This window comes from Platalea leucorodia, assembly GCF_965183815.1.
Source record: "Platalea leucorodia genome assembly, chromosome: 6".
NCBI lineage: Eukaryota > Metazoa > Chordata > Aves > Pelecaniformes > Threskiornithidae > Platalea > Platalea leucorodia.
Window position 1 is genome coordinate 86,799,516 of NC_138828.1, and position 21,825 is coordinate 86,821,340.

At 66.4% G+C, this 21,825-nt stretch overlaps 1 protein-coding gene across 2 annotated transcripts in view; it reads left to right on the top strand.

The window, feature by feature from the left end:
- Positions 1–21,825, top strand: part of LOC309591926 (dedicator of cytokinesis protein 2-like) — an 81,765-nt gene that overhangs the window by 58,057 nt on the left and 1,883 nt on the right. For both annotated transcript variants that reach the window (XM_082314891.1, XM_082314892.1), the window contains 22 exons: positions 10,270–10,368; positions 10,664–10,758; positions 11,398–11,476; positions 11,619–11,719; positions 11,943–12,001; positions 12,921–13,069; positions 14,431–14,516; positions 15,080–15,236; positions 15,544–15,584; positions 15,835–15,925; positions 16,014–16,133; positions 16,710–16,799; positions 16,945–17,049; positions 18,033–18,174; positions 18,359–18,440; positions 18,541–18,625; positions 18,882–18,968; positions 19,969–20,145; positions 20,254–20,337; positions 20,460–20,597; positions 20,950–21,035; positions 21,503–21,653. In XM_082314891.1, coding sequence (XP_082171017.1) covers positions 10,270–10,368; positions 10,664–10,758; positions 11,398–11,476; positions 11,619–11,719; positions 11,943–12,001; positions 12,921–13,069; positions 14,431–14,516; positions 15,080–15,236; positions 15,544–15,584; positions 15,835–15,925; positions 16,014–16,133; positions 16,710–16,799; positions 16,945–17,049; positions 18,033–18,174; positions 18,359–18,440; positions 18,541–18,625; positions 18,882–18,968; positions 19,969–20,145; positions 20,254–20,337; positions 20,460–20,597; positions 20,950–21,035; positions 21,503–21,653 — 2,304 coding nt within the window. The remainder of the gene's footprint in view (positions 1–10,269; positions 10,369–10,663; positions 10,759–11,397; positions 11,477–11,618; positions 11,720–11,942; positions 12,002–12,920; positions 13,070–14,430; positions 14,517–15,079; positions 15,237–15,543; positions 15,585–15,834; positions 15,926–16,013; positions 16,134–16,709; positions 16,800–16,944; positions 17,050–18,032; positions 18,175–18,358; positions 18,441–18,540; positions 18,626–18,881; positions 18,969–19,968; positions 20,146–20,253; positions 20,338–20,459; positions 20,598–20,949; positions 21,036–21,502; positions 21,654–21,825) is intronic.

Below are 21,825 nucleotides of genomic sequence, written 5' to 3' on the forward strand. Positions count from 1 at the left end.
GTCGGTGGAGAGCGGCCTCGGGAGAGCCCGAGCGCGCGGGACGGGGCAGCGGCAGAGCCCCAGCGCCGCGGGGAGCCAGGAGGGCGCGGGTGGGCTGGCACCGGCCAGGGCACACACCGCCAGCCCGAGGCCGGCCGTGGGAACGGGCTGGGAGCTTGACTAGCAACAGCTGGAGGACGGCAGCATGTACCAGCCGTGCCAGTCAGCACAGAGCCATGGAGAACACGGCTCATCAAACCAAGTTGCTGTCTGTTTTGATGAGGTTCCAAGTTTAGCCGATGAAGGTAAAAGCCTCGATGGAGCAGACTTGGATTTCTGTGAGGCATTTGACATTTTGACGAAGAAAGCAGAATAATACGAAAGCAATGTGGCACACATTAAATGGATTAAAAACTGGCTACCCAGCATGTCTCAAGACATAATCATCCAGCGATCATCGCCAATTAGCCGTGCTTCTGCCCAGGTCCTGCAGAGGGGCAGCCGGGCCCTGCACGGTGCTGGCTGCCACTGACCGCACAGGAAAAAACTCGGCACTGAGAAAACGTGCGGATTATACCAAGGCTGAGAGGAGGGCAAGGAAGGAAAGAGACAAACAGGGAGCCATGAGAGGGGCACGGAGTGGACGCTGTGCAGGAAGGGTCTCTGCCGTGGAAGCCTCGGGCTCCTCTCCGACCGAGCAGGCACAGTGCAGCAAAACGCGGTGGCTGAAAATCAGGGGCCAGCGCAGTCAGAGGAGCGACTGTCCTAAAAAGTGAGGCCGGCCGGCACTAGAGCAACTTGGAAAGGATTTGCATGGTGGTGGATCCTCCACCTTGGCAATTTTTTTAAGGTCTGAGTGTTTTTCTCCTCTAGTTCATATGGGAATTAGGAGTGCACGAATAAGGTGAGACAGCCGGTCACATCAGATGATGTATGGATAAAACCAGATGACGCCACTATAACGCAATAGATGACACGAGTACTTCAGCGGTGGGTGCTCCGGTTCAGCTGGATGCTCAGCGCAGCCGGGAACGGTGTCTCCTCCGCTGAACGGGCCCGGGAGCCGAGGAAGCGTCAGGGACTGCTTCCTACGACCTGGCCACGGGCACCACTGAACTTCAGATGCCGACTCCCACCCAGTCCTCAGATCGTCCTCGCTCCCTGCAAACATCGAGCACTCCTCAGAACGACGGGGATTTGTGAGCAGCACCGGGGCCGTGAATCACCCACCAGCTCACCATGAACCGGCCGCTCCACTTTGGATGGTGGGATCCAAAACCTGGTCCTGCATCGCCAGCCCCTGCTTTGCTGGTGCACTGTCAGCTCCTACCTGCAGCCTGTAAAGGGCTTGTGAATCTCCCCTTGCAGAGCCCACGGGCCCATGACTGGGTCACTCCTCTTTGGCCAGTACTGGTTGATGGTGAATTTTGTGAGAGGGAGGCACCAAATCTCCTGCATTTGTGTCTTGAGACTTGTCTCTCATGGGCTGCAGGGTTGACCTCAGAGGAACAGAGCCCCGTTTCACACCGTGCTGTCCAGAAAGTTACCAGCATCCACCAAAAATACTGCAGAGCAAAGGGAAAGCCTCCAGCTGCCTCCTCCTCCAGGGCAGCAAGGCCCAGCTCAGCTCTTCCCCCTGGCTCCACGGACGTCGGTGTCCTGTGGGAGAGACCAGCCCGGGGCTGATGAGGCTGCTGGGCAGACCCCAGCTACGGCCATCGAACAGCGGGACTGCAGGCACCGACAGAGGGTCCAGCTGCCCCCCCAGCTGTGAACGACCCTGCCCGCCCCCCGCCAGCTTTGGCCCTTTCTCCACCCATCCTCCACCTCGTCCTCCTGGTGATGTCTGTGGCAGAGGGAAAGCCAGAGCAGACACATAAATCTTCTCCTCAAGACGCAGGAAGCCAGGAGATTAGATTTATGAGAGAGGAAGTCATATTCTCCTGGAACTGCAGAAGAGAACAGCTAATTACCCCGGTTCACTCGCTGGGTACAACGGCTTCTCTTGGGACAAAACCTTTGCTTTTCCTGATCTCTGGAAAGGAAAGGGGTGCTGCTGGTGCTGAGAGGGGCGGCACCCGAGGATGAGGCATTTGCTCCCAGCGGAGGACCGGGCAGGAGCCAGGTTCACAACACGTCACTCGGCAGCAGAGCTTAATCCCGCTTTGGCTCTGAGAGGACTCGATGCGTTTGTACTCGGATCGGAGCATCTGTGGTACCTGAGGATGGAGGACTGAGAGCATCTCCTCGGGCAGCTAGCAAACCCAAAATCCGGTTCCTCGCTGAGGAAGCTCCACCACGAAGCCAGCTCATGCTCTGCCCTCGCCGTTCTCTTGGAGGCTCTTCCAGAGCCCGGCTGCTCAGAGGCTCACAGACCTTCTAATTTCCTGCAGGCACTTAATCACGGCCAGTTTATATCTGACTGTGCTCGTGCCAATGTAGTGCTTCCGCCTGAACAGCTTTTCTCCCGTCTCAGCGTTCAGCCCTCGTGCGTTCACGGCGAGGACACCCGTTCTTTCTCCGGCCACGCTTCGCAGTGCTCAGCAAGTCCAGCTCTGCCAGCATCCCCCGAGGCCAGCTCCCCGTCTCTCCAATGATGCTCACAGCCTCCCTCCGCACCCGCAGCGCTTGACCTCCTCCCTCCTGGGAGCGCCCAAGGTGAGGTCTTCGGCTCTGCTCGAACACTCTGGGGCTCCACCAGAAACACCCGGGCTGGCCCGGCTAAGGAGGGCAGGCGCAGTCCCCTGCAGCCGGGGCAATGCCCTGCCTGCCTCGTGCTCCCCAGCAGCCCCAGCGAGCATCGCCCGGGGCCTCCGGGGACCCACTGACACGCGGGTCCTCCCCTGTGTCAGCCGGGGCCTGGTGCAAGCAGCAGCTCGCACGAGCCAAGGGATCTGCACACATCTCTATTTAGGTCACTGGCTGAAGTGCTCTGCAGGAAAATTAGTCACTCTCCCAGCCACGGGGCCCAGGAGAAGGCTCTCGTCGCCCGGCTGGAGCAGGGAGCCCCCGCCACCCGCCTCCCCGCAGCGCCAGCGCCCCCGGGCTCCCTGCGGGCACCTCTCCGGGGCTGCCCGGGGCTCCCGGCCGCACGAGCCGCCCGCGCCACGGCCGATGCCCCGCGGAAGGGATCCCGTCAACTGGGGAAGCAACGACGTCCTCCTGCCAGCACGCAGAGGTCATCGACTCTCGCTTGCGTCGCTCCTCTCTCTTTCAACTGCAGATATGCTGGTGCTGTCAGATGGAGACTTTACGTGGTCAGGAGACACAGTGAAGTACAAAGCCTTTGCACAAAGCCTTCGGAAGCCTGCGGAAGCCAAATTATTCCTCTGTCTCCCATGGATGCTAATACGGCTGTCATGACAGTAGTGTCTCTGTTCTCACTGCTACCCGCTGCCTTTCCCACCTCTCTCTGCCAGGCAGAGGAGCACCGATATCACCATTTTAAATGATACATGAAGAGGTAGGGTGACTTGCCCAGGGGAACGAGGGCAGACCGTGGCAGACAGCCCGTACGGAGTGGGATGAGGTCAGGAGGAGTTTGTTTAACGTCCCAAGTCTTCCTTCAGCCGCCTCCATGGAAGAGCGGGCGAGCGTCCCTCGCACAGTCTGCAGCTGCTGCTGGGCACGGCGGGTCAGCGCTTTTCCTAGGGGCTACAGGAGAGACCACCGTGGGAGGAAGCAAACCCCTTGTTTGGCTGCTTCCTTCCCAGCGAGCATGGCGTGGGCAATACCACGTTCCTCCGAGTCCCGGAGACGCCTTGCGCAGACGTGGGAAAACACTTGACGCAGAGATCTGGCCCAGAGAGCGGGAGAGCTCGGCCGGCGCCCAGCACCGAAGCGCACGGGCTGTTCCTGCCGTGATTGCAGCACAAGGGAAGTAGGGCACGGCCCAACTCTCGGCCACGGGAGACGGGGCTCATCACAAGACTTCCCGCAGCTCCACGCTCCCCTGGGGAGGAGCGAACGCCTCAGCTCTTGGAGAAAGGCACTCAGGCACCCACCTGGAGTCAAACTGCCCCAGCGAGCGGAGCAGCCGGCCGAGCTGGGGAGCCCTGACAGACTGGGACTCCGTGTGCTCCTTCACATGCCAGAAATCTTGTTAGAAAGCCACAAGCTGCCCACAAAGCGCCTTTCTGGAAAAAGCTAGAAAGGCTTTGCCGCCCGGCAGTTCAGAGGGGCGACCGCAGCGCCCTGGTCGACGCTGCGTGCGCCAGTCCAGACTCCTGGGGGCTCGGCCGCGGGCGCAGGCTGCACCCCCCCGGCGGCCTCGTCCGCCCCCACGGGGCAGCCCCCGTCCCGCCGGCGCTTGCCCGGCCACCGTCCTGGCAGCCGGTGCGGGAGGCCTCTGCGGCTGCAGCCTCCCAGCACAGATAGGGAGAATGTTGTTTCAGAATACAAATTCCTGCCTTTAAGTGGATTTCCAATGCCATCTAGCAGCTGCCCCCCCCCTTTATCTTCATGCGCTTTAGACAACGCTGCCTGCCAGGGGAATTCAGGAATTAGCAAGTGTATTTCTTCGCCATGTGCCTCGGTTTCCCCACCCACCAAACAGCCAGGATGATACGGACCATCTTCGTAAACAGGCAAGAGAGACCCCGTCCAAAAGCACCATTTAGGACTGAAATAGTATTGTTACTACAGATGGGAACAGACCCGCTAATTATTTGTGGCCTCTGGATGCTACCATGCTATTAAATAATTATAATAATTATAATTCATAAAGAAGATAACCTCAGTCTAAAGGAGCTTCTGCATTTAAATCCACTCTGCTCCTCCGAACGCGCTGGAAGGACTGAACACTTCCCGCAGAGAGGAGACACGCTGGGAAAGGACGGCGGGTGCCAGCCTAAGTCCGGCTCTGCCTGGGAGACGCTTCCCCGGCGGCGGCTCTCCGGCCCCTCTCCTCGGGCAGCACCAGCAGGGAGGGAGCGCGGCCCGCGGTCCCCAGCGTCCCCAGCTGCCGTGGCTGTCCCAGCCCCCGGGAGGTGACAAGTGTGGAGACCACCGGGAGCTGCGAGCTGGCAAGGAGCACTCTGCGCCTTGGAGTGCAGGCAGGCAGCCTGGCTGACGCCCGCCGTCCCTGTGTGGGCACACGCTGGCAAAGCCCAGGTCTTGGTGACTACTCATACGTGTCCACCTCGTGCTCCGAACATCAAAAGGGTTCCGTGGAGACCTCTTCTGCAGCCTGCCCCCGCACCTCTGCGAGGAGCCGTGGCTCTAACTGGGTTTTATGTGTGCTCCCGCGGGGAGGAGAAGGACTGGAGCAGCCCTGAAAGCTGTGCTTTCCCATTTCACGGAGAGCAGCTAAGGCTGCACCCGGCTGCGTTCCTGCCTCAGCGGCTGCCGAAGCCCCACCAGCAGACACAAAGGCCTTGAATGCAGAGCACGGCGCTGGGAGCTGCTGGGAGCAACGTGGGCTGAATCCCTCCAGCGCGAGCAGCCGTACCCTCGGCCGGCGTCAGCGCGGCGTGCGGTACAGAAAGTGACATCCCTGGGATCATGTGTGTGCGTGTGTCAACCAAACACAGCCCTGGCTGACGGACGCGTCTCCTAACGAGATGGAGCAGAGCGCCAGCCAGCCGGGCTGAGCGAGGCAGGCTGCTCCCGGAGCGCAGCTCCCTCCCTGCATCTCCCGCACGGAGCCGCTCGGCAAGCGGAGGTGCCGCGGGCCGGGGCGGCACAGCAGGGCAGGCGGAGCGGGCACGGGGCTGCAGCGCAGGGGGGCCCGACCCTCGGGGGTCTTCGGCTCCTCTAACACAGCAGCTCTCAGCACAGATTTACCTTCCTCGGCTGCACACCACGCTACCGCCTCCGGCATGGCTGTGTCCCCCAGAGACCCCTGCCATGGCAGCCAGCGGCTTGCTCGCTGCAGGGTGCCACCGGCCACCTCGGTGCGGGGTGCTTGGTGCAGGGTGCCGGGTGCTCTGTGCCACGGGCCACCTCAGCGCGGGGTGCCGCTGGCTACCTCGGTGCGGGGTGCCCAGCGTCGGGAGCCCGGCGTAGGGTGCTCGGTGCGGGGTGCCACCGGCCCCGTGCCTCCCGCGCTTCCCCGGGCAGCCGCTGCCCGGCGGCGGGGCAGAGGAGGGGAGGGCAGGGCCCGGGGAGCGCTGCGACCCCCGGCAGCACGGGGCGCCGGGGCGGCCGAGGCCGCTCGGGGCCGGGCACCGGGCACCGCGCACCGGCGGCGGGGGGGCAGGGGCGCGGCGGATCCCCCCCCGCCCGCCCAGCGCGGCTCCGGGCCCCGGCCCCGCCGGCCACCGCGCATCCCGCGCACCGCCGCGCCCGGCTGCCGGCCGCGGGTGCCCGCACCGCCCCGGCGCCCCCGGGGTCCCCGCCCCGCCGCGGAGTCCCGGTTTCGGCGCTCCCCGTACCGCTCCGCGGTTCCCGGCCCCGGGGCCCCCGCCCCGCGTCCCCGCCCCGCTCCGGCGCCCCCGGCCGCGGGGCTGCCGCGCCGCCCGGGGTCCCGGTCTCGGTCCCGGCCCGGGGGCCGGTGCCGCCGCCGCCGCGGCGCTCCCGGCGCGGCGAGCGGGCGCCGCAGGGCCGATGCCCGCAGAGCCGAGCCGAGCCCAGCCCGGCCCGGCCGCCGCCCCGCTCCGCCCCGCCGGTCGCGGCCCCGCTCCCCAGCCCGCCCGGTACCTGGTGCTCGGCGGCGGCGCGGGTCGGGCAGCGGCAGGCGCGGGGCACGGCGGGGCGGAGCCGCGCGGGCTCGCCGGTACCGGGGCGGAGCCGGCGGGGGCGGGGCGGGGCGGAGCCGGTGTCGGCGCCGGAGCGGCGGGCGGGCGGTGCCGGCGGGACGCGGGGTCCAGGGCGCCCGGGCGGGGAAGGCGCTGGGTGCGCTGCCCCGCAGCGCCGGTACCCGCAGCGCCGGTACCCGCAGGCTCTCGGCCGGGTGCTGCCGGGGCCGGGCTCCCCGGGCGGCGCGATGGCTGCACGCCCGGAGCCGCGCATCCCCGGCCCCGCGCTCCTCCGCTGGCACCGCGCTGTCGGGCAGGCGGCGGGAGCAGAGCTGACCCGGGCCGGGGAAGGGACCGGGACCGGGACCGGCGAGGCCCTGGGCAGCGCCCGCCCCGGGGGGTGGGGGTGCCCTGGCGGGGGGTGCCCGGGGCCGGGCACGCGGTGGGGCTCAGCCCCGTCCCCCCGCGATCCCCAGTCTGCCCAGTCCAGCGGCGCCGCTGGGCCCAGGAGCCGCTGCGCGGGGCCGGGAAAGGCGCACGGCCGCCCCGGGGCACGGCGGCGCGGCGTGGGCGCCCGGGGAAGGCGGCCCCCGAGCCGGGGAGCAGCGGGCAGGAGTGCTGCCTGCCCCCCGACACCACAGACCCTCCTCTCCGGCTTTCGGCCCGTCCTGCCCCCGGCCCTGCTGGGCGCTGGGGGTCCCAGCCGCGCTGGGGCCGTGCCGGGGCTGCAGCAGCTGGTGCGGGGGCTCCGGGAGGTGCTGGGCGGTGGGGCTGTGGCTTGGCTGGGGGCTGGCTGGGACCATTCGTGCCTGTGACCACCCAGCGGGTTGGGGGCCCCCGTGCTGTGCCGGGCTACCCCCGGGCCCGTTCCCGTTCCCCATGCGCATGCCATCCACAGGAGAAACCACATCCATATGTGCAGCAGTGCCTGGCTGTGTGGCTCCCAGTAATGTAATTTAAATGTAAATACAGCTTCCCTTGAAGAAGGTGCAGCAGGCGGTGCAGGGAGTTCACCTGAGTCTAATTCCAGCAGCCACCAGAACAGCTGTTTCCAGATGACTGAACTAACCTCATCAAATCCCCAGAACAGACTGGCTCGCTGCAAAAGGTCCCTCCCGTCGCCGTCCTGCCTTGCCCCGTGTTCCCCACGGGGCCGTGCTGGTCGCCCAGCGCTTCTCTCTGCGGGGATGGAGGGTGACGTGCTCCCCTGGCTGGTACGTGAGACCTGGCCCCCCGAGCCCCAGCGAAGGCGAAGGCTGCTCCTGCTCTGCCCCGGTGAGCAGCGTGGCTGCGCAGCCGGGCTGCGGGGAAGGCGACCCCAGCTCCCACCATGGGGTCTCTCCCGAGAGCAGGGCTCCGTGGCATCGCACACACGGACGCTTAGGGAACATAGGTGGATTTGTGGCATTTTCCCCACTTTGCCAGCGCTCAGTGCTTGCTCCCTTGCAGGCAGGGCATCCCCTGCTCCCGAGCTGAGTCCTGGAGCAGGCCATGCTGCACAGTGAGAAGGGACTCACCTCCAGCTTTGCGGGCAAGTTGTAGTCGCTTGGACTCGTGCGGGCAGCCGCAGGCAGCCCGTGGCCTGGGTGTTTGCAGGGTCCCTGCGGCGTGCCTGCGCGGCCTCCCTGCGTGCAGGTGCTGCTGCCCCTGCCGCGCGCCAGCCTTCAGCAGGGAAGCCTCGGGTCTGTGAGGCTGTTTAGCGTCACTTTGATGCTAAAAGGACTGGGATCTGTTGGGTTTTATTCATTTGCTTCTCACAAGACAATTCCCTGCAAACCTGCCCGCGCCCTGGGTGGCAGCCAGGGCTGGCTGTGGGGCACAGTGCTTCCCCGCGGCAACCCCCTGCCATGTGCCGCAGCCCCCCCGAGGAGCTCCCCCGGCCCCACTGCCGGGGCTGCCACGGGGTGAGCCCGGGGCCCTGGGTCGCAGGCAGCAGCCGAGTGGCCCTGGGCTGTCCCCTTTGGCCTCTGAAACGCCCCCTCCACTGGCCGCTCCACGCAGCTGGCCTGGGGATGCGAGGGCTCCATCCTTGCCACGGAGCAGAGAATGCCGGAGCCGCTGGAATGAGCCAGGAGGAAGCTCTGGCAGCGGCTGACCTGCCGGGGCTGGAAGGGGCCCGCGTGGCCCCGTGCCTTTGTGCGGTGCCGCCGGGGCTGCTCCTGCGCACCGGGACAGGCAGTGGTGCTCAGCGCCCAGCGGTGCCTTCGCAGCGCTCACAGCGTGACAGTCTCCAGGGAAGGGCTGGCACCCGAAGCCACCCACAAAGCTCTGCCGGTGACACTGGGGCACGGCAGGGCCTTCGCTCCTCCTGAGCCTGCCAGACGATGCTCCTACCCCAGGAATAGCTGCCCTTTTCCCGCAGTTTCCAGCCCCGGGTGCACCCCCAGGACAGCTTTCTGGCTGAGCCGTCACACGTGGGCTATGCCGGACACTGCTGAAAACCGGGTCTTTAATAACAGGGAGCGTCAGGCGCTCTCGCGGCCAAGCGGCCACCCCCGTCAGGCCCAGCAGTGCCAGGCTTTCCACCACGCTGGAGTGGCCTGACCGACCCCGGGCTCTGCCCGTCCCCGGCACACCATGGTGCTTCCAGGGGTGTTGGGCTGGTTTGTGTGTTCCCCGGCGTGTGCGGCTCTGGTGGCGGTGTGCGGGGTGACAGCACCCTTGCAACGGTGGTTGATGTTGAGAGCAGCCAGCTCTTCCACACGCTGACTCTGCTGCTGGACCGGGGCTGCTGCACCCCCGGGCGACCTCTGGGATACAGGCTCCTAAAATGTCGCACGAGGTCTTGGAGTTGCTTTGCACGCACCCAGGCGTGGGCTGCGGTGGTGTCTCTTTGCAAACTGCCCCAGCAGGGGACCGACCCTTCTGTCCGGCAGCAGCCGTCCTTTGGGGATGTAGTGCTTTAAAGCGTCTCTCTGCGCTCGGTGCTGCAGTTGGCCATCGCCTGAATGAGCAGAGCTCTGGAGGATCCTGGCAACTGAGCAGCACCCCGGTCAGTGACCCGGAGCCCTGATCCCGTTGGCTTTCGGGCTTCAGTCGCTGCTCAGTTCCCCACGGAGTTTCCTGTGGCTTTGTCCCAAGAGCAAGCCTCTTGCAGACTCATCTATGTTAGGAGTATCGTCAAGAAAATGCTGTGCTAATTAGCTAAATGGGAGATGAAACACTGGTGAGCAGCAGGTGGGTGTTGCACCCTGCCACCCGCACCTCTCATTTCACCAGCAATGCAGCTGAGCACAACTTAAGAGATCAGGCACGGCCTTTCTCAACGTGCCGGGACAGGCATCCTGGTGTCGGAGCCGTTCCACCCTCGGACTGGGATGCGTGGGACTGGGAGAGGAAGGGCTGGCTGCGGGAGCTGGGGCTGAGCGGGGCAGGAGGAGAGGTCTGGAGATCCGGGGAGGAGGGTACCGGGCAGGCAGGGGGCAAGGGGCCCCCAGGGCAGCTGGGGCTCCAGGGTACGGACCGGCTGGAGGGACACGGCTGGGTGCGTGGGGTCCCCCTCGGCCCCAGCGCGCCCCACAGTGCTGGCCACCGGGGGCCCCCTCGGCCCCAGCACACGCCGCGGTGCTGGCTGCGGGGCCCCGGCAGGGCCTGACCAGCCCCTCTCCCCCAGAGTCACTATGTGGCCTGCATGGCCGCCATCCTGAGCCAGATGGACAAGGACCACTACAGCTCCTACATCAAGGCGTTCCCTTCCCGGCCTGAGCTGATGGTGAGTGCTGCCCCGTGCAGCAAGACCTGGGCCCTCCATCACCGGCACCTCCCTGCCTCTCCACCCCACGGCTTGACTGGGGCATCCCACCGGTCCCAGTGCCCTGCCTGCACCTGGGCACCCGGCACTGGTGCCACCTGCCCTGGACCCTGGCACACCCCATATCCCCGCTCCATGGAGGTGAAGCTCTCACTGTTGGGTGGCCAGGGTCACTCCCAGCCCCGGTGCTCAGCACAGCATCACCCCGGGAGGGCATCATGGTCGAGTCCAGCTCCTGACATCTCCTTCCCAACAGGACTTCCTCATGGAGACCTTCATCCTCTTCAAGGACCTGATTGGCAAGATGGTGTACCCCTCCGACTGGATGGTGATGAACATGGTGCAGAACCGGTGAGGACCTCTGGGCTGGGGGGCCGTGGACGTTGGGGCTGGATGCGAGAACCCAGGGTGCCTTGCTGGGGCCTGGGAAGAGGGCACGCAGGCACTGCAGCATGGCCGCGCTGGGCAGCCCCAGGCCAGCTTAGCCCTCTCCAGATCCCCCTCCAACAGCCTTGCGTCCGTGCTTGGGCTGGCTCAGGGCAGCTCCAGGCGCTTCCTGCTCCATCCTGGGACAGTCCGGCCCCATCTGGGAGCCGGGTGGCAGAGCTGCTCTCTGCAGCCCGTCGGTGTGCCTGGGGGCTCCCAGGGGCGGTGGGAAGCTGACGCCAGACACCCCATCCCTCCCACCCTGGCTATCTGCGCGCGGCGGGGATGCCGGGCGTGCAGGACCGGTGTACCTGCGCAGCGCTCGGCTGCAGCACAGTGGGCAGAAAGGGCTAGCTGGGGTGCGGGTGCGGGCAGGAGCACGCTGCCAGCCCCAGGGCGCTGCAAGACTGGGCCCCCGCCTGCCCCCCGCACCGATCCTTACCTCTCCGTCACCGGGAGCCACCAGCCCGGCTCTCCCCTCGCTGCCGTTCGGCCCCGCCGCGGGCGGTGGGCAGGCAGCACCGCTGCCCTCCACTCAGCGCCCCGCGACCGCTCGCCCCACAGGGAGTTCCTGCGTGCCATCAACCAGTTTGCTGCCACCTTGACGGAGATGTTCCTGAGCAACAGCAGCTTCGAGCTGCAGGTGAGCAGGCGCTGCCCGGCCCCGGGGCTGCCCGTGCCCTGCGGGGGCCGGGGAGGGGATCCAGCCTGGCACTTGGTGCTGCCTGCCTCCCCAGCCCCCTGCGCCACCGGGCCTGCCATTTGTCCCCGTGTTTTCACTGCAGCTTTGGAACAACTATTTCCACCTGGCCGTGGCTTTCCTCACCCAGGACTCCCTGCAGCTGGAGAACTTCTCCCAGGCCAAGCGCAACAGCATCCTGGCCAAGTGAGTCACCCTCGCCTTCGCTGGCCCTCCCCAGCCGGGCTGCCTGCCGGCATCGCCTCAGGGCTGAGCTCTGCAGCTCTGCTTCAGGCATGGTGTGCCTGCCTGCTGCCACACCGCGGGGTCAGGGATTTTGGGATGAGCTGGTCGGGCTGTGCTTGGGCTCCTGGCCTGGATGCTGTGCCCCAGGCTGCAGAGCGATGCTAACCAACATCCATCCTGGCAGGTATGGGGACATGAGAGCCACGATCGGAGCTGCCATTCGGGATATGTGGTACAACCTAGGTGAGCTGCAGTGTGGCCAGCAGTGAGGAGGCTTGGCGAGTCTCTGCAGGCTGACATTCGTCAGCACTGTCCCCAAAATGGGTGCCGGGGAGCGGGATATTGCTGGTGTGGGGCATGGGAGCCTGCAGGCATGAGCAGGTTGTGGGAGCCTGCAGGCGTGCAAATCTGCAGGTGTGCAAACCTGTGGGACGTGCGAGCCTGTAGGATGTGCGATCTGTGGGATGCTGCGGGATGTGGAAGTCTGTGCAATATGTGAGCCTGTGGGATGTACGTGTCTGCAGGCGTGCAAGGCCATGGGTGTGCGAGCCCGCAGGCGCTGTGTCCGGTCATGAGCTCGCACGCCCTGCGCTGTGTCCGGTCATGAGCTCGCAGCCCCTCTCCGGGCTGGCCTCTGCCTGCAGCCCTGCCTTCCCGCTCCCATCCCGCGGGCTCCTGCCTTGCCTTGATTCCCCTGCACGGTGCGGGTCGCGCTGCCGGCAGCATCCCGGGGCCGGGCAGGTGGGGAGGATGCAGCACCTCGGGTCTCTGCCCCACGCCCCAGCAGAGAGCCGGGAGCTGCGGGGAGTGTGTGGGGCAGCCCACAGCGCAGAGTGGCGGTGGAGCAGTGACAGGTGCCCGCAGGCTCCTGCGTGGGTTGTTCACATGTGCCAGGGCCTCCAGGACACCAGCACAACCACAGCCGAGTGTTTGCCGTGCCGTCCTGGCCATACAGCATTACCTGCCCACAGCATGGCTGCCCCAGAGGATTGCCCAGCTCTGCTGCAGCCACCTGCCCCGGGCGTGCAGACCTCCTGGCACTGCTTCCCCTCCTCTTCCACGTGTTGCTGCCTGTTTGCAGCCGCGGGGCCCCAGGCCAGGGCTGGCCCCGGGATGCCGGCTGCAAGAGCCCGGCCCCCTCAGCCCTCCCTGCCCTCCCCAGGCCACCGCAAGATCGAGTTCATCCCGGGTATGGTGGGTCCCATCCTGGAGATGACGCTCGTGCCGGAGCTGGAGCTGCGCAAGTCCACCATCCCCATCTTCTTCGACATGATGCTCTGCGAGTACCAGCTGACCAAGAGCTTCAGCCGGGTGAGTGCCCAGGGCTGCGGCTGGGCCGTGGCAGGAGGCCAACGTGGCCAGATCCTGCTCCTTACCCAGGCTGGACTGTCCCTTTCGGGGTGGGTGGAGGCGATGCTCAGCCTCCTCTCTCTCATCCTGGGATGCGGGGCTGCAGGAGGGAGGAATGAGGGACAGGGGATGGGGGGAGCTGGCGGGGATGCCATGAGGAGCAGGGAGAGCCGCCGGGCGACGCAGAGGATTTCCCAGGGACGAGCGGGGACAGGTCAGGCGTCACCCACTCAGCTGGTCTGGAAACAAGAACACAGTGGGAGGGGGGAGGTCTGCGCAGCCCCCCTGCATTTCCATTTGTCTTCCCTGGTTGCTGTGAGTTTTTTCCATGCAAAAGGCTTTTCCAGGTTTTGATTAGGTGGCATTTGTCTCTTCTGAGCTGGGAGCCTTTCGCCCTGTTGGGGCATCCCATGGGCGGAGAGGGGCTGGGACTGCCCACAGAGCCATGGGTGATGTGGGTGCTGCTGCAGCCCCTTCCCCAGCCCCATGCTCGCACCCGCGTCTGCAGCCACAGGAGAGCTGCGCTGGAGGAGCGGTGTGGGCACGGCTGGGCTCAGAGGACCTCAGGCCTTCGCGGGGGATGTCCCCAAGCCATCCTGCTGCAGCACAGGGGCTCTGCAGCTCAGGAGCCAACCATGGCATTGCCCCTGGCCCAGGGGGACAAGGTCCCCCGAGTTTGGGATGTGCAGATGCCAGAGGGACCCAGCGTGGAGGCAAGGGGTACCAAGGGGTACCAGCAATCAGATATCTGCTCCAGACCCCCCCATCCCATCCTGTGCACATGCAGGATCCCCCAGGCTTTTGGGTGCATCGGCTGCAGCCGGAGCACAAATCCCATGGACCTGAAAGCTGAGCATCAGCTGGGAGTTGGGGGACCCCGGGCTGGCACAGCCCTGCCACCACCGGCAGGGAAGGCTGTGGCTTTAGGGGGCACAGGGCACTGCCCAGAGACCTCCGGGGTCAGCCGGGCCCAGGCTACTGGGGGACGGCGATGAGGCCAGCGCGGGAGCGGGACGGGGGCTGGGGAGCAAGTCAGGGGCCCGGAGAGCAGGATGGGGCCCTGCCTGTGCTGGGGCAGTGTGGGGACCCATCCGCACCAGGGAGGGGGGACAGGGACCCTTCTGTGCCAGGCAGTCCCGGGGGAAAGGGCTGCAGCAGCCCAGCCTGGGGGCTGTGTGGGGGCCCGAGCTGGTTCCGGCTCCCGCAGCCCCTCCTGTCCCAGCGCTGTGGCCCCATGTCCTGGGGGGCTGCGGCCGCGGCAGCCTGGGGCCAAGCTCAGCACCTCCTCGGCTCCTCGGCCATGCTCATGCACATCTCTGCAGTTTGAAGACGAGATCCTGCGCAAGCTGGACAGTGAGGTAGAGGGCGGCCGGGGAGATGAGCAGTACAAGCAGCTTTTTGAGAGCATGTGAGTGTGCAGTGACATCCCCGCAACCTCCTCTCTGTGGCACGACCCTTTGCTTTCTACCATCCTCCTGCCCTGCCTGAATCTCGGCCATCCTGCTCCTCCTCATGCTGTGCTCTGACCCAGAGCATGCCTCTCGGGGAGCGGGACCTGAGAGGAGGAAGGCTGCTGCCCGAGCAGCACCATGTGCCCCTTGCACACTGCTGCTGCCCTGGCCAGCCTGCCCCTGCCTGCCCCCGGCAATGCCCCTGCCCCAGGAATTGCCCCTGCCCCAGGAATTGCCCCTGCCCTGCCCAGGCTTTGCTCCTGCCCCGTGGTGCCCACCACAGCTCCGTGTGGAGGGTGGCTGGAGCTGTCGGGTCTCTCCCCCACCCCGATGTGCCTGGTGGGGGGCAGCACGGGGTTTGCTCTGTCTCGCTGCAGACCAGGATTTGCTTTTTATCCCTTGTGGGGGGATCCTGCCCACCCCCAAATCCCTGCACCTTGAGGGAGCTGAGCCGGGGCAGTGGTGGGAGCGTTGCAGAGCCGAGCATGCAGTGAGACCCGTGACCTCCTCTCCTCCCCAGCCTGCTCAGCTGCTGCCGGAGACACCCTGAGCTGGCCAAGCCTGGGGAGAACTTTGTCGAGCTGGTGACCGGCCTCCTGGAGCGGCTCCTCGACTACCGGGCTGTTATGAATGATGAGAACAAAACCTACAGCATGAGCTGCACCGTCAACCTCCTGGTGGGCACCTGCCCCATGCCCCCAGCTCCCCCGGGGCTCAGTCCCGTGTCCCCCCAGGTCCCCCCAGGGGCTGCGGTGCCCCTGGCACAGCAGAGATGGGGTGCACAGGGTGCCAGACCCAGTGTCCCCTGGGAGGTGCTTGCTGGGAGGCACCATGCAGCTCCCCACTGCCGAGGGCAGCCCAGATCCCACACAAGGATGGTCCCGGCAGCACCATGACCCAGAGCAAGGCGTGGGACAGTGGGGGGGCTGCGGCACGGGACCCCTCCTGAGCTCACTGAAAACAGCCTCATCTGCTCTTCCCCAGAACTTCTACAAGGAGATCGACCGCCAGGCCATGTACATCAGGTGAGCACAGCCCCAGGGAGACCAGCATCACCCCGGGGTGAGGGGTCCCGGGGCCCCGAGCTGCCCCAGCTCCCCACCACCCTGGCCCCAGGCACGGGGACGGGGATGGTGGAGCGGCCGGAGTGGCAGGGCACCGGGGGCTCTGCCCCTACCCGGCTGCCGGTGGGGCGTGCTGCCCCGTGGGGTAGCACGGGCCGGACCCCCAGCTGCACTGGCTGTCGTGCCCCGCACACGGTACCCTCGCTCCCAGGTACCTGTACAAGCTGAAGGACCTGCACATCAGCTACGAGAACTACACGGAGGGAGCCTACACCCTGCTGCTGCACGCCCGGCTCCTCAAGGTGGGGCACAGGGGGCACAGGGGCTGCGGGGGCTGCCCAGCCGGGGCCCGAGGGCTCGGCATGACGGGCTCCCGCTGGCTCTGCGCAGTGGTCGGACGAGGCGAACACAGCCCCCATGCAGGGCTTGCACAGCCCCAGCCTGCACACTCAGCGCCAGTTGAAAGAGGCTCTTTACAACCAGATCATCAACTACTTCGACCAGGGCAAGGTGAGCGCGGCCGTGCGCCCCCAGCAGCCCCCTCGTCCCGCCCAGCTGGTGGGAGCTGGGCTGTCCCAGGGCGAACCTGGCTCCCCGGCCACCGCTGCCTCCTGCTCCGAGCCCCCAGCCTCAGCACGGCCCACCCGCCCACCCCACCACTGTGCTGGGGCTGGAGCTGCCCCACAGCGAGCCCGGGCTGGACGGTTCACCCCACAGCCACCTGGCTGCTGCGGCTGTCCTTCCCCCCATCCCGTCCCATCCCGTCCCGTCCCATCCCGTCCTGTCCCGTCCCAGCCTCAGCCCCCAGCCCTGACACTGCCCGGGGGCCAGTAGCTGGGGCACCCCAGGAGAGGGGCTCGCCTGGGCAGGGGGCTCAGGTGCTGGAGACAGCGGGAAGCTGAGTCCTGCTGCAGCCCACCAGTGCCCAGCCGGACCACCAGCCCGCACGGGGAGAATCTTCCTCTTCTCGGTCAGGAGCAGGGCTGTGGGTGCCCCCACAGGTGGGGCTGGTCTCTTCTGGAAGCCCCCAGTGCCCCCCCGCCCCAGTTCACCCGGCGGCCCCCACCCTGACCCCGTCTTCTGCAGATGTGGGAGGAGGCCATCCACATCTGCAAGGAGCTGGCGGAGCAGTATGAGAGCGAAGTCTTCGACTATGAAATGCTGAGTGACATCCTGGTGAGTGCTCGGCTGGGCTGGGGGGGCGGCTGCCGGCAGAGCGGGCTGGGTGCTGCGAGCTGTGGGGAGAGACGGGGGGTCTGCAAGGCTCCCGTCCCGCGGCAGGGCGCCGGTCCATCCCCCCTCTGCCCCTCTCTCCCTGCAGCAGCGGGAAGCCAAGTTCTATGAGAAGATCCTGAAGGTGCTGCGGCCCAGCCCGGACTACTTCGCCGTGGGCTACTACGGGCAAGGCTTCCCCACCTTCCTGCGGGTAAGCGGCTCCCGGCTGCCCCGAGGCCAGCGCTGTGCCAGCAGTCGGCACGCTGCGCCTGCCCGGGCCAAGCCTCACGGCTGCGGCCATCGCGGGGTGGCTGAGCCCTGATGGTGTCCCTGCTCCCATGGGACGGGCTCCTCGCCGGGGTGGTGGTGACGACCGGGTCGCCAGTGCGGGTCTGCGCCGTGTCGTATCGGGGCTGCAGGGACAGCTGTGTGTTGTACCCTGCCTGTGGTGCAGAGATGGGTCTGTGCTATTTATGAACAGATTCGGGTACCTCTGGGGTCTCTGTGGGAGCCCCGACGACCCTCTCCCCGACGACCCTCTCCCCGACGACCCTCTCCCCGATGACCCTCTCCCCGTCCCTGCAGCGCGGTGCTGTAGGCAGGGGCTTGCTCAGCGCCTCTCCCTTTCCCTGTGCTGGCAAACAGGCTCCTGGCGCCCACCGGCGAGAGCAGGGCTCATCTTTCCGGAGGAGAGCAAGGTGTTTCACCCCCATTCCCTCCTGTTACGTTCCTTAGGTTTTTAATCCACTCAGATATAAGTTGGCACGGTTGGTGGGCATCTGCCATCCAAAGTGTTAGTCCTTATTTTCCTGCCCCACTGTTACGGCCACAGCGAGGACGGCATCATTTTCACAGAGGTCATGGTGGCTTTCAGGGGCTCCTTGTGGTCTCCTGGGTGGTTTCTGTATCCACTGACCGCAGACCCTGGTTGCTGCGTGCCCAGCCAGAGACCTTCGCTCCAGAGCCTTCTCTGCCCGAGCCAGCCCACACTTTAATTCCTTTTTCCTCCAGTTGCTGGGTTTGGGGAAATATTTGGTTTGAGAGGGGGGTCTCCCACTCAGCCAAGGGCCCAGCCTCATCGGCGCCTGCACCCCTAATGCACCAGGGCTCGCTGCAGCCAGAGCACGGGGCCGAGGGCTCCCCGGCCCCGCTCCACAGCGTGCTGGGACAGGCTGCCATCTTCCTCCTGCACAGAACAAGGTCTTCATTTACCGGGGAAAGGAGTATGAGCGCCGGGAGGACTTTGAGATGCGGCTGCTGAGCCCCTTCCCCAACGCCGAGAAGCTGAAGAGCACGTCTCCACCCGGCCAGGACATCACCGGCTCCCCGGGCCAGTGTATCCTCCGAGTGTGGGGATGGGGCTGGGAGGGCGGCCGGTTCCCTGTGCCATCACCCCCTGCGCGGGTCCCGCAGCGCCTCCCCCCGCACCCCTGGGGCTCTCCCCGTCCGGGCCCTGGGGCCCCTCTCCCCCACAGCCCCCAACCCCGCGGTGCATGCCCATGGCTCCTTCACTCCCGCAGATATCCAGTGTTTCACCGTACAGCCAGTGGAGGAAGCCAAGGTCCGGTTCAAGGACCGGAGCATCCCGGAGCAGATCACCAAGTGAGTGCCCCGGCGCGGGCAGGGTGCACCCGCTCTGCTCCGCATGGGAGGGGACACGACAGGGGGACCTCTCACGCTCTGCCCCTTCCCTCCCCTGCAGTTTCTACAAAGCCAACCACGTCCAGATGTTCAGCTACTCGCGGCCCTTCAAGAAAGGCCCAAAGGATCCAGACAATGAATTTGCAGTGAGTGCTGGCGGGGGCTGCCGGGAGCCCTGGCTGGGAGGGACGGGGAGAGCTGGGGGGGCCCTGTGAGGAGCCAGGTGTCCAGAGGAGGGGGGATGCAGGAGAGACAGGGGGTCCCCCCGTCCTGGGATGGGGAAGGTGGTGGTCCTGTGCCCATGGGAAGGGGAGGTGGGAGCCCCCCGCCCCATGGGGCAGGCAGGGGTGTCCCAGGGTGATGGGGAGGAGGGCGGCGGGATGACTGCTGCCCTCCCCACAGAACATGTGGATCGAGCGGACGACCTTCGTAACAGCCTACCCCCTGCCCGGCATCCTGCGCTGGTTCGCAGTGACCTCCACCACCACGGTGAGGAGGGTGGGGGGGTGCGGGGCCCTCCCAGGCCATCCCTTCCCCAAGTAGCACCACAAACCCCAGATCCAGGTGGGCGCGCTGCCCCCAGCCCTTCCAGGCTTCCCAAGCTCAAGTGGCTAAAGCTGGGGTACGGGGAGCACATCCCGCCTGGTGCCCCATCAGTCTCTGCTCTCGGCGCAAACCCAAGCCAGCCCACCCAGCGCTCGAGCCCCCAGACCCCACAGCTCGCTCCTGTGCCCCTGTGGTCCCTCGGGTCCCCGGGGCCTCCCCCCCGGCACTCAGGGCACGGAGAGCCTCCGTCAGCTGGTGCCGGTAGCATCGACAGGGTGACAGGGACTGGTTTGTGTGGCTCACCCACCGGAGTGCACATCTCCTCCGTGGGAAGCAGGAGACTGCGTGCAGGGAGCAGCACAGGCCCTGGAGGAGTTTCAGCAGACCACTGCTACTTCTGGCACTGCTGACAACAGCTCCGCACGTGGTTTTACGCCTCTGTCAGAGGGACGTGCTTGGCCAAAGTTTCAGGTGCTGCAGCAAGGAAGATCTGAAATGCACCAGCAGGGCTGTTGTGTGACAGTTGTGCTGCGGGGCGACTGTACGGCTGCACGAGTGCTGCCACACACGCGTGTGCTGCAGTGCTCAGGCTGTGCACGACGACGTTACCCAGGTGTCCCATAAGCTCACCGCTGAGCTGCCACTGCCACGCATCCGCCAGCTGGCCTGCAGCCTCTTGCCGGCAGGGCTGACGCTGCCGGCAGCCTGTGCTCGGAGCCAGGGACCGGCACTTCCAGTGCTTCCCCCATGCGCCTCGGCTCAGCTCCAGGCGGCCGGTGCCAGGGGCCCGGGGGGCTTCGCGGGGTGAGATGCACAACCCCAGGGCCTCTCTCCTGCAGGACCGGGGAGAGACCACCCTACCAGCCTGCACCAGGATGGGCAGGTCGCTGGGTCAGCCAGCTGCTGACCTTCCCTCCTTCCCTCCCTCCCTCCCTGGGCACAGACCATCATCTCCCCCCTGGAAAATGCCATCGAGACCATGATGAAAACAAATGAGAAAATTATGAGCGAGATCAACCGACACCAGAATGACCCCAGCCTGCCCATCAACCCGCTCTCCATGCTGCTCAACGGCATCGTGGACCCTGCTGTCATGGGTGGCTTCGCCAAGTATGAGACGGTGAGGACACGTGGGTGCTGTGCCGGGCACCGGCACCACTTTGTGCCATCCCCTGCCTGCACCGAGCCGAGCCAGCCTGTCAGCGGGACTGAGAGGGGGTTGTTGCAGGCCTTTTTCCAGGAGTCCTACCTGCAGGAGCACCCTGAGGACGAGGGGAACATCGAGAAGCTGAAGGACCTGATTGCCTGGCAGGTACGGCCCACAGCATCCCTCTGGCATCCGGAGGGGACGGCTGCCCCAGGGCGCCAAGTGCCAGCGTCCCTGTCCTGGGGAGCCCCACCAGCCCAGGCAGATCCGTCCCTGTTCTCCCGCAGACCCCGCTGCTGGCAGAGGGTATCCGGATCCACGGGCGGAAGGTGACGGAGGACCTGCGGCCCTTCCACGAGCGCATGGAGCAGTGCTTCGTGCAGCTGCGGGCCAAGGTGGAGAGCCAGTATGGGGTGCGGGAGATGGTGAGTGCCAGGGCAGTGAGCACAGCGCAGGCACAGCCGAGGCTGCACCGGTGGCGCATGGCACACGTGGGGTGATGCTGGACAAGCCAACGCAGGTTTGGGGCAGCAGGGAACAGCTGGATGGGGCCGCAGCTGCAGCAGCAACAGGGTGAGGGGCACTGTCTGTGGGGGACCTTGGGGTCCCTGCCTGCCCTGGGTTGGGGGACAGCACTGCCGTGGGGTGGCTGGTACTGGCACAAAACCAGGACCGGGCAGAGAGGGCACTGCTGGCCCTGGCTGAGCCAAGGGAAAGAGGGGGAGGCTCTGCACTCTCATCCCTCCTGGCTCTCTCTCAGGCTCCCTGTGCTCTCAGGTCTGCTTTGAGGACCGGCGGAGTGGACGACCCCGGTCCATGGTCTGGGGACCCGACTGGGACCGACTGGGCCATGCTGGAGACAGGTGAGTGCTGTGGTGGGGAGCGCTGGCCCCAAGCCACCCTCTTTCACCACCCTCAGCCCTCCCCGCTGGCCCTGCGCCGCTGAGCCAGCCTCCCTCTCCTCCCCCCCAGACGCTTCTCTGCCACCTCCCCAGTCCACTGCCCTCCCCGATTCCCTTTATGCCAAGCTGCATCTCGGGGTCCATCCCGCCATGCCACCACGGTGGCCCTGTCCCCGTGGGGGGCACGGAGCAGAGACACCCCATGTGCAGCCCTCAGGCTCCCCTGGACACCGCTGCCACCTGAGCCATCCACGCCTGTCTTGCTGGCTTGTCCCCCCAAGCATCCACTGCTAAGCTCTGCTGGAGATGGTGCTGGTGCCTGGCTGAGGGCGGCCACTCCTAGCCACGGCCCGGCTGGCCCACAGCGTAGCCCTGCTCCCGTACCCCTGCCGCCTGCCTGCCCCTCACCACCCGCAGTTGCTCCACAGCACGGAGGCAGCCCCGACCCCAAAGCCTGCTGCTCGCAACTCCGAGAGCGAGGACCGCAGGAACGAGCGCAAGGAGAACCGCTCCAGCACCTTCTTCGGGTACTGGCGGCAGGACACACGCCAGTCCATCTCAGAGCTGCCAGAGCCCAAGGTGATGCTCAGCACAGCCCTGGTGCCTCCCCCAGGCGTCCTGCTGCTCCTGGAGCCCCCGCCCAGCCGGCAGCACCCGGCCTCAGGGCAGCCGGGACCCCTTGGGGGCTGGCGGCGGCCCCCGCTGCCGGGCGCAGCCAGGACGGCAGGGAGGGCAGGAGCAGAGGCTGGTG